Below are 11,422 nucleotides of genomic sequence, written 5' to 3'. Positions count from 1 at the left end.
CTGGAACACTGAGGTAAGTATATGGATTACACATGGATAGTCTCCACACCCACCAGCTCCTCAGAGAAACCCCTGATGAGTGTGGGTGTTGTTAGACACAGATTTCTTGTTGCTGTTTTTGTTGTTGCTTTTTTTGTCGTTGTTGGTGTAGAATTCATCTTTGAGTCTTCCTCCCGGAAAAAAGGTCAAATGTTCACGTTATTTTCAGCCGTCTTTCTCTCGTTTCGCTTGTCGGTTTGTTTGTGGACCTCGAAGCAGAAAGATGGATGGGTGGTTGTCTCTTCACTTACGTTGCATAGTGGTCAAAGCTACCCAGGTACTCCAGTGCAGCCTGGTAGCAGAACTGGTACTCATCCTGGGTGACAAAGTGAGAGGGAAAAGGGCATTGAACAAAAGGTACGTTTGTATTTTTGCTTTAAACACCTTTTTTCCCTATTCGCTGATTAAAACTCAACTGGGAAGATTAAAATAAATGTAAAAGTAATAATGATATTTAAGAATGCACAATTAAATAAGCACATTTTTAAATAAGACATAGATAAATAGATAAAGCTACATGTTTTAGAAGTTTTTTAGGTGGTACAATGCATGTTCATCGGTGTATATGAGGGATGACATGTTTTCTTTGAAGACAGAAGGTACAAATATTCCATATTTTGTCACCAGGTGACTGATATGCAATTATGCACATTTGTCAGAGAGGAGGGATATTTTCACTTCAATAGTATCATCATTATCAAAACAAAGTAAACAGAGTGTAGTGTGCTGTATCAGGGCTTTCCTTGCTCGTGTCTGTCCGGCCTCATGAATCAGTGAGTAACCACGTGCTGCTCGGTGTTTACCTCAGTCTGCACCATGGCTGGTCTCTGTGTGCGCAGCATTTTGACAGTCTGGAAGATGTCCACCGCCCCTTCGTAACGCATCCTCTCCAGGACAATACTCAGAGTGATGAAGACACCTGTCCGCCCCACGCCAGCACTGCCGCCATGAAAGAAACCATTTGACTGTAGTTTACGACGTGCCGCATTCTGACCAACCTACTGCAGTTATTAATATGCAATCAAATGCACTTCTATTTAGCAATGAAAGGTTCTATCATGAGCCGCTTACCTGCAGTGAACGCTGATTGGTCCATCCTGGCCAAACTGCTCCTTGGTTTTGTGCACTTGGCCAATGAAATCGATGAAGCCCTCCCCAGATTTGGGCACACCTTGCTCTGGCCAATCAGTGAACTGGAACTGACGCACTGTCCGGGATTGGCCATCCTGAGGGAGTGAGGAAATGAGTAGTGAAGAAGGATTTGACTAAAAACCCGCGGGTTTGGTTGATCTGAGAATGTATCTGATGTCTTTTTAACTCGTATGTTTATGCTTGGAAGGTGTAGTTTTTGTTTATGAGAGGTGATTATTTTAAGAGCTCATCCTTGCTGTATTGACTGAGGAGTGAGACTCTGCCAGGCAATATCCTTTTTCTCCCCTTCTAATGATTACTGTTATCTGACGCTGGATCAGTGGCTGTGGTTAACTTCAAGTTGTAACGTCAGTACGTCTGCTATTGTCAGCCACTCAGTAGGCAATTACATCTTTTCTCTTCTGCTCAGCCTCTCTGACTCCCCTTTAATGGAGATCAATAGAGCATCTGTCGATGTGGCGTCAGGGCAGGACAGGCTTAACTGGAGTTATCTATGACTGGCTGATATATGCGCGAGAGGACGTGCACACACAGTCACACACACACACACACACGTTGTCAAGGTGATCTGGAGACAGCATGGTTGAATGAGTAATCTAGGGGCTGCTTGCTGATAGCGTTAACCTCTTGTGTAACATACATTCACATACAAAACACACACTAAGCAACACACGCTACAGGTCGATAGGACACGCTTCGCACCGCTGCCTTCCAGCAGCACTGATGGATTGGGTATAGAGCGGAGAAGTCAAGGAGTGTAATGTTACACTGCTGTTTGAATAAAACATACAATGGGAGGACAAGTCTTTAAGCACACGGACGTCATGAACTCACCCTGGCATCCGTAACTTTGAACTCCCGGAGGATGTACTGAGGCATGTTGTACTCAGCCATGGGGTCCACCACGAAGTACTGGTACCTGGCGGAGCGCTCAGCGGGCCAGTACTGGTGACACTTCTCCTGAGAGAGCAGGACAGAAAAGAAAGGTTTGATGACATTGTGTACAGGGCTGACATTTGCTGTTATTTGTATCACTTTGCGTGTGCATGTATGCTTAATTTACCCCTACCCGTCCCATTTCTCTCAGTTTGGTGAGCATGACCACGATAGTGGAGTTGTGTTCCCACAGCATCCGCCAGAAATCCTCCGTAGTCTCAGCCAGTGGGCCCTGGGTGGCAATGTAGCCTCTCTGCTGCCTGCACACACACAAACACACATGCATTAAGAAGCCATCTCCTCCATTCATTCCTCCTGTCTTCCCTCTGTCAAGCATCAGAATGAAAAGGGGGTCAGCTTCAGGCAAGAAGAGGAACAGTCAAAACACGTGTGTACAACCACTCTGAATGCCTGAATCATCAGAAGCACTGCGACCGAAGCGCGTGCCGTGTAGCGAGACAAATAGTGGGAACATGTATACAGTAATGACAGATCTGACAGGACGTGACAGGTGGAAGCACTGTGGTGAAAACCTATCCAATCCTTTCCCTCATCAAGCCATCATAAGAGGACAAGGGGATCAGGTCATGTTAGTGTTTTCGGGATGAAAATATACCTGTATCCGTCTATGTAACTGGCGTTGATGTAGTCGGAGCCCTCCAGGCCTCTGATTGGCTGGAGGCAGACGCGGGTGGTTTCATAGGGCATGATGTTGACCAGTCGGTTCTTGAATTTGTTGCAAGGCAGGTTGGCTGTGACGAACCGGGACGTGTGGGCTTTGGTGTTAGCCAGCCGCTGGATGGGGCGAGAAAACGTGAACGTGTGATGATGTTTTATAAACAAAGAAAATGATCTAACAATCTAAAACTGATTTTGCACGCAAGACTGCAGGATTATTCAGGATTATTTGCCTGGTTAGCTAATGTACAAGGCCACTCTAGGGGTTCCACAATTCAGGCGGTTGCAAAATAAATCTGAGGGGTGAAGAAAAATATTATTGTATTTGTATTTTTTCTGTTACACAAAATGTTATTAATTAATTACTTGTTTTTATATTTTTTATTTGTATTCTTCATGTGTTTGTCACATTAATCAAGTCAAACTATTTTAGAAAGGAAAAGCAATCTCAAATCAAAGTTCTCATAGACTTATGCAACGTGCAACAAGAGATTATAAGTAGAAATAGCTTAGTTTTAAGGAGCCACGAAACAAAAACATTTGGAACCACTTTTCTATTCCTCTTTTTAGACAAAATATCAGAATGTAATTTGGTACACAACCTTTCCCCCTGTCCTCTCCCTTACCTTGAACTCCAGCTCCATGCCGGTGATGTGCTCCCCAGGCTCCACCTTGGACAGCTTCTGCATGTAGGAGAACAGACTCCTGGCGGCCACCTCGGTGTTCCCGCAGGCCACGGCCTCCAGCAGGGCCTCGTGGATGAAGCTGTATTGGTCCTCCGTCTGCACCATGTAGTTCCTCTGTGAGCGCATCAGGGTCACGTGACCGTAGATGTCTACAGTGCGCTCGTGTCGAATGCGCTCCAGCATGGCGTCGATGACAATAAAACAGCCAGTGCGACCAACACCAGCACTAATAGAGGGAGAGGAATAGGTGGCATATCAGTCGGCTAATAAGGAGGAGTTTAGTTCTGATAATTAATTTAAAGGAACAGTTCAACATTTTTGGAAATGGGCTTATTAGCTTTTTTTTGTCTACAGTTAGATGAGAAAATTGATAACACTCTCACATCCGTCTGTCAAATAGGAAGATAAAGCCAGCAGCTGGTTAGCTTAGCATAGCATAAAAAAACTGCACACCAATTAACTCATTTAATCTTGTTTGTATGTAAAGACAACAAGTTATGATTAGAAAGAACAGACATAATAGTAGTCTCAATCTTCTCATCTAACTTTGGTGAGAAAGCAAATATGCCTATTTCCCAAAATGTTAATTAATTCCTTCGAGATGAACCTGCGTGTGTACCTGCAGTGAGCGATGATGGGTCCGGCGTCAGGAGGGTTGCAGGCTTTGACCCTGCGGAGGAAGTTGAGGAAGGGGGTTGGATACTCTGGCACTCCGTGATCCGGCCAGGATGTAAACTGGAACTGACGCACCTCTCGCCGTTCACTGCTGCCACTCTGATATAAGAGACAAGCACAAAAATAAAATAAATATGGCTTTACTATCACTGAAATGATCTGTACAGGTGCATGTGTAAGCTCCATCTCTTTGCATTATTGAAGGTTGCAACACAAAACCTATTAGGTAAATAAAGGGAAATGACACAGAGTGAAGTTTCTCATATATGTCTGCATTAATCATGACTCCATTCTAAGAAAGTCGTCATTCAAGCCATGACTACTTTCTTCATACAGAATCTCCAAGAAGCTTTTCATTCGTACAAAAAAGTTATTCCTATATATACTGTATATATTAAAGGAATACTTTTATTTTAGACCATAAATATTCCTACGTTGTACACAAAATGTATTGTACACAGAAGACAGGAATAATACATTGCTACATATTTCATGCGCATTGTTCTCTACTGTATGACGGATCTCCTAACTTGACGTTTCCCAACATATCAACAACAACTTTGAGAAGCGGCGCTACACTCGGAAGCTACAGTTGTCCTAGTTTCTGTGTTTGTAAGTAGGCCACAGAGACAGGCTAGTCTGGCGGTCCTAGATTAGCCGTGTGCTGTAAGAAAGTGCTCTGCTTCCAACAGTGATCAAATGTTAGCGCCCGACACAGGGAGGCTGGCCTGGTTTGAACACTCCATGAAGCTCACACTAATCTCTCCTCCTCCGTGTGTCCCGTTCAGTGACAGACGGAAACTTGTGATTACTCCAGTTGCTCCTGGTTCATAACTGTAAACTTGAGAGATCAAAGCAGCTTTCACTGGATACGACAGTAATTACTAGAGGAAAGGACACAGCGGGGTGGGTACAGAAAAAAAGAGTGAAATGATTTACCTTATACAGGGAAAGGGTGCGGACACAGAATGTGGCCAGCTCCATTGTGTCCAGAAGGGTGACCTGGATCATCCCGTACGTCTCTGTGCCGCGACTTGGCCAGTACTGGTCACACTTTATCTACACGGATAATGGAAACGCATCATCGTCATCACTAAAACTATATAGTTTATATATAGTATATATAATAGCTTTCAGACTGAACTAAAGCAACATTGCTCTTCAGTTTCATCATTACTTTTTTAGCAAACAGCTCCTAGAACTATAGATTGCCGTTAAAGTAAGATAAGATATACCTAATTGTCCCCAAGTGGGGATTTTTCTTGGGCAATATACACACAGCTGCATTAACTTAAAACAACACGGAAAAAGATGTAAAATATTGCACATTCCGTGTGAAATAAAAACTATAAATACATAGGCATTATAAAAATGATGAAAGAAATGGTAAACCCATATTGGATCAATCGTTTATGCGTAGGGCAACGCCAGGCTTGACTTAAACATTGCTTTCCTAGGTTTGTAAAACAAAATGTAACAAATAAAAACATAGATATTAGTGTACTGAATTGTTATTTATTAAATTAATGGTATCCCATACCAGCTCAGCCTATTGTCACCGATATCTGATCCATATATTTGAGTCGGCATCGGACAGATATCTGGTATTATTATTGGTATCGGTGCATCTCTAATTGTGACTGGCTTATCTACCCGTGACTTCTCCTCAAGGCGCGTCATCATCACCACAGAGGCGGCCCGCTGCTCCCACACCATCCTCCAAAAGTCCCCGAACGTCTCCGCCAGGGGCCCCTGTGTGGCGATGTAGGCATTCTGCTTCCTGTAGCCATCAATGTAGTTGGCGTTGATGTAGTCGCTCCCCAGGATACCTGCAAACAAGACACTTGTGAGGCTCTTGCTAAACTGCAATCTGCATAAGTGACACAATAAATTAACCTGCATGTATGACATCAAACAGCCTGACGAACTGTTCGTATTTGGCAGCGAATGCTGGATGACTAGTGGACGACAACAAACAAACAAGACTCTGTCGGTGTAAATTCATGAGCTGCAGATCAAATCTATTCTCCCCCTTCTTGTTCTGGAGGAGTGCTGGCTGCACTTGAATGCTCTCGCGCTGTTTGTCAGTCTCATGCCACTGCACACAGCCCGTCTTGAGCACTGTTTGCAATTTCAGATTTCATCCATCATGCAGCCCCCCCCCCGGACACACAAATACGATCAGACTCTCCCATTAGGATCTCTAAACATCTTCTTTAACTTGCCATTCTCTTCCGGTTGATCCTCACCTTCTATGGGAGCCAGGACGACTCTCGTGTGGTCGTAGGCTATGACATTAGCGTAGCGGTTTTTGGGCTTGTTGACCTCCAGGTTTGAATGCTCCCAGGTGAACTGCTGACTGGGGTCGATTGACTGGGAAGAAGAAGCAAACACACACACACACACAAACACAAACACACACACACACACACACACATTAACAGTGCATGGTGGCATATTTAATGGTGCATTTGAGGATAATGGAAAGAGAGTGCTCTGTGATGTCGGCAAGCTACCGCAACAAATTGCAGCGCTGAATAAATCATGAAAATATAATCTGCACACAGAGATACAAATGTTAAGTAATATTTGCTTCATGAAGCGACGTCTTAACAGGCTTAACATCTCTAAACAATGAGGGTGCTCATATGGAATAATGCAGTATCTCACCTCGTACTCCTGTGAGAGTCGCAGGTTGTCGTTCGCTTTCAGCAGCTCGATGTGCTCAGCCAGCTCATTGATGGGGATGGGAGGATGGCTCATCATTCCTGCGTGACAACAAGGGTCAGAGGTGACACAGACTTCAGCTGAGTAACCTAAATTATCGCAGGTCAGCATCACTCACATGCAAAGTCGTGAAGATAGTTCTACAATCAGAGAACATCTCATATCATTAAGGAACACGTCGAGGCAGAAAATCAATTTTGATCCATGTGCGAGGACAAAGTGAGGCGAGTCTTGTTTGTTTGTAAATTGTTTTTCTTTGATAAATTGCTTTCTCCGTGATCAGAGGAGCAGCGACTCAGAGAGAACAAACCGACAGAACACTAATTAGGAGCACAGACACACAAACACACACAAAGGAAGCAACCTATGCCTCGTACAGTCGTTCCTGTTCACAGCTGGAGCGATCTATTGCCTATTCAAAAGGCATGCAGCTACAACAATTAATCAAAGAAACATTGCTTTGTAGGCAATAAACACACTCTATTTCAGTCAGAATGCACTCTCGACGTTTCTAGAATTGTAATGCATCTCGATGCGAGAGCCTTTAACTCATTCTGCTGGGACAGCTATCAAAAACAGGCTCATATCAACGGCTATTTTCTCCCTCAGCCCAGCACTGCAGCACCCACAGTAATCACGACAAAATGCTCCTGTCACGACCAAAATGACCTCAGATGGCATCAACCGGTGTAGTTGGAAACAAACGTAATCTTTGAGGAGCATCTCAAAAGCACAAATCTCAGGAGAGACGATGTGGGTGCGGTGGGAGCTTCAGGTTTGCAGCCATATGAGAGTTAAAAACTCATACGATAGATGAGAAGCGCTCAAGTGCTTTGTCCTGTGGGTTTATTTTGCCTCCCACGAACATGTAGAAAAATAAAAACTCAGACCTTCAACTATGGATTAAATAAACAGTGGCGTCGTTTGACTATATATATTCTGGCAGATGAAGCACGAAACATCTCTCCATGGTGACACACCTTGCCACCTTTTCAACAAGAACTCTGTGAGACCTCTGTAAACTGCAACCATGAAAATATAGTGAGAACAGTGATTCACTTCCTCAAGGCAATGTGTTTTTTAGATGCGGCCAATTTAAGGGAAGAAGTGAAAGCAACGCATCCTCGGCCTGGTGCCACAACCAAAGCAGCTGTGTTGTTAGAGCTCACTCTGTGGGGGGTGGAGAACGGCAAGATCCATGTACGTACTTCACAGTGGGGCTTTAGTTGGTTAAGCTGGCAAGGACAGAATTAATTCCTCTATAAATGATCAGTCAACCCACAACACACCTTTTGATATATCAATGTGACCATTAAACCCAACTGAGAAACAGTCAAGAGTCACAGAACAGCTTTCTGCCTTTTCTGATGTGCTATCTGCAGCCTGGCATGTGGATTGTGGGCGAGCGGAGATGATTACATTTTGTCACACCGTTCCGACAGCCGTGACTAAGCACTGACTGTCCTACCTGGGCAGAGGCCATTTTCATCTCAGAAACGACTGACAGCTGCCGGGTTGGTTGTGGTGCGGAGGCGCATTTTCACAATCTTGTCTGCATGATCTTACCAAAGTTAAAATTAGTCGCATGAATATTTCATCATCAAATGATGAGCAATCGGAAGTACACTCCAGTATTCAAATACAAAGTATGTTTGGGTGCCTGTGTGGGTCCACGCTTCGTACCGGGAGTCTGGAAGTTGATGCGTCTCATCTCCACAGGGTCGGTCGGGTGATGGGCCATCATCTCTGCGTTGCTCAAAAGGCTCTTGGTTCCGGGTTCAGAGTCCTTGCGCTTGCTGCTCAAACACCAGTGAGTCAAAAGAGCAATTAGCACATGCAAACAACCAGGGAGTGACGTGTCATTAGCATAGCTACTTAAATGGAGTAAATAGTGCATTAACAGATATGGTGTTTTACAGCTTTGTACAATGTTCTCTGTGCAGCATCTGGTGTCATGTAATTGCTGTGGGTTAAAAAGAACAAAGAGCTTGACATTGGTTTAATCTTACCTGTCAGGTTTGCTGCTTCCAGTGAAACAAGAGCAAGGGAAGGAATAATTAGAGGAAGAAAAGGAAGGAAATGGACAGATTGTTAGAGAGGAAAATCAATATTTTGCATTAGTATTCAAAAGCTTGATGGCTTGCAGCAGATATACAGGCGTGTATAGCAGGGACGGACTGTTTCATGGCTGTGGGGATGGTAGTACAAACTTCGTAATTGGAAGAAATTTGATGAATATCAGGCTGAAAGTTGAGCATTTGTGGGAGGATAGTGGAACATTAAACAATCCCGGTACAAACAGTATAAGTGGGAGCTGCTGGCAGAATGTGAGCACAGAGCATTCTAGACATAAACTTAATGCATCTTAAAAGAATGAGGCTGGAAAAATTCAATATTTTTCAAAACTAACAATGAATTGATCCCACAGTACTAAAAAGTATTGTCTGTGGAGCCGAAGCCTGAAATAACGTATTCCTCTGTCAATAGAGCTGCATGGTTGTCCAACAAATATAAAGAAAACACATCAACAAGCTACACAATTGGATACATTTTCCTTCATTGCCATGAACATGGACACTGCAGTTAACTGTGAGTGAATCCCACATATGCCATACTGGTGAGAAAAATACTCAATAGAGCAACAAATGTGTATTAATCCGTTGCTGAAAATATTCCCTAATAAATACAATATTTACTCCCATCTGTTTTAGTAAATGATCAAGCCTTTTTATAAACATGACATGGTTTGTGACCCATTTTAAAGATGTATATCATTAGTAGGATGAATAGTGGCTTGGGTTGACTCACTCAGAGACACAAATAGCAAAGTCCAAACATATTGCGAGACAGTCTGAAGAATTATTGGTCTTTTCATGACAAATATCCTTTAAGAGTCATAATCAAAGCTGCCCCACTCACTTTTTGTAAAGGAGGATAGCAATGACGATGCAGATGATGAAGACCACAGCCAGGACGGGTCCAACCACCCATATCAGACCATCACCTGCGTCGAGGGGCTGGGGATCTGAATCCGGGGCAATCACGGGGTCTGTGTAGGGGCTGGCCACGTACATTTTCTGTAAACGAACACACAGGCACACAGTCAGGAAAACAAGACACTGGAAGTGTTCTTCTGTTTGTTTGTCTATTTAAGAGATACCTGACTAAATCATAGCAGAATTTATTCACAACAGTCCAAAAGAGTGAATCCCACGGCTCTTTTACCAAGACTCAATACAGTGTAACGTATGTCAACAAAAAGCTGCAGCATTGGATTGCATTAGATTGAAAGGGTGTTTCTGTAATTGTGTACATTAGATTACATATGATCTGTCTTTGCATTTTAGAAAACACATGAAGAATGTACCTGAGCCTACTGACATTATATGTCTCGATAATTACAGTAAACTGCCTTTTTATTAGTTCTAAAGGACTTTTTAAGAGCCTCCTCTAATCTAAGTGTCCCTCATAAAACCCATCTAAAAAGAAATTAATCTCTCCCAATTCAAGTCATTTATTTACGTCTGATTCAATTCAAATGCACATACGATCCAGTGCACTGCACAAAGCGTATATCACACACTGCCACAGTAGTACACTCACTCTTGATTAGCAGTGGTGATGGAAGTACGCAAAGGTTATTGCCTTTTGCTTACACCACTTTGACTGACATACATTTTATTGTTTTAGCAGCCAGTCCATATTGATTACAATGTATAGTGACAGCCTGCAGCAGAGAAGCACAGGCAGCGAGGAATGAGGGAGTGGTTATAAACACAGAAAGGAAAGAGAAGTGACACGGTGGCTTTCGTACCCCGGTTGTGGAGTTGAGCTCAGCCAGGATGAAGAAGACGTACTCCTGCCCCGCCTCTAGAGCTCGGTTCTCAAAGCCTCCGTAGTCCAGCTGGTCCCCCAGGGTGAAGAATGCCGGTAGGGTGGCAGGTGTGAAACGGGCGGTGATGTAAGCCCGCCGCAGGTCCACCTGCTTCTGCTGCCTAGAATCCTTCTGCTTTTGACTGATGTCTTTTAACAGCTGAGAGATGGAGAGAGGACAAAATGAGACGTTCCAATATCTATGACTAATGTTTAAACGCTGTTGTGGAATTATAAAGGGTAAGGTGTTCTTAGCAATTTGATTGGGCGTGTGTTTATAGGCCCTTTCCTCCTTCAAGGCACAAACATCAGTGGGTGCTGTCATTGTTGTGGTTCTCACCTCCTCAAGGTCCATTTCATCTGGGCTCTTGAGGTGTCTGATAACGCCGCGGGCTCTCCGCAGCGGAACCACAACAACATACACGTTCCTGTGGGAGCAGAGGAGGACGAACAACATCACACCGGTTGCACTGATACAACAGCAAACATCTAACCGTTTCCACCTTTCCTCGACAACTTGTTGCACTAAAGACTAGCATATTGTAAGTCAGGTAGTGTCATCATCATGCCGCACACCTTTAGAGAACATCTGAAACGAGTACAACAAGTCTAAGAAAACCATGGCGAGGGTTTCAGAAACTGTGACAACATCTAAA

General features: G+C 43.7%; 1 protein-coding gene across 1 annotated transcript in view; it reads right to left on the bottom strand.

Annotated features, from left to right (window-relative positions):
* Window positions 1-242: 242 nt before the first annotated feature.
* ptprsb (protein tyrosine phosphatase receptor type Sb) overlaps window positions 243-11,422 on the bottom strand; it is a gene marked incomplete at its 5' end in the record, with an annotated part of 47,520 nt that continues 36,340 nt past the window's right edge. The window contains 17 exons of the mRNA XM_079173779.1: window positions 243-355; window positions 843-978; window positions 1,111-1,265; window positions 2,026-2,151; window positions 2,261-2,387; window positions 2,744-2,922; window positions 3,432-3,717; window positions 4,111-4,265; window positions 5,106-5,225; window positions 5,820-5,995; window positions 6,416-6,539; window positions 6,837-6,934; window positions 8,577-8,689; window positions 8,903-8,914; window positions 9,813-9,970; window positions 10,708-10,926; window positions 11,107-11,194. Of these exons, the coding sequence (XP_079029905.1) occupies window positions 287-355; window positions 843-978; window positions 1,111-1,265; window positions 2,026-2,151; window positions 2,261-2,387; window positions 2,744-2,922; window positions 3,432-3,717; window positions 4,111-4,265; window positions 5,106-5,225; window positions 5,820-5,995; window positions 6,416-6,539; window positions 6,837-6,934; window positions 8,577-8,689; window positions 8,903-8,914; window positions 9,813-9,970; window positions 10,708-10,926; window positions 11,107-11,194 (2,341 nt within the window). The 3' untranslated portion in view covers window positions 243-286. The remainder of the gene's footprint in view (window positions 356-842; window positions 979-1,110; window positions 1,266-2,025; window positions 2,152-2,260; window positions 2,388-2,743; window positions 2,923-3,431; window positions 3,718-4,110; window positions 4,266-5,105; window positions 5,226-5,819; window positions 5,996-6,415; window positions 6,540-6,836; window positions 6,935-8,576; window positions 8,690-8,902; window positions 8,915-9,812; window positions 9,971-10,707; window positions 10,927-11,106; window positions 11,195-11,422) is intronic.

The sequence above is a fragment of the Pholis gunnellus genome (assembly GCF_910591455.1).
Source record: "Pholis gunnellus genome assembly, chromosome: 14".
Lineage (NCBI taxonomy): Eukaryota > Metazoa > Chordata > Actinopteri > Perciformes > Pholidae > Pholis > Pholis gunnellus.
The sequence above is the reverse complement of the archived record's forward strand: the minus strand, read 5'-3'. Positions and strand labels throughout refer to the sequence as shown.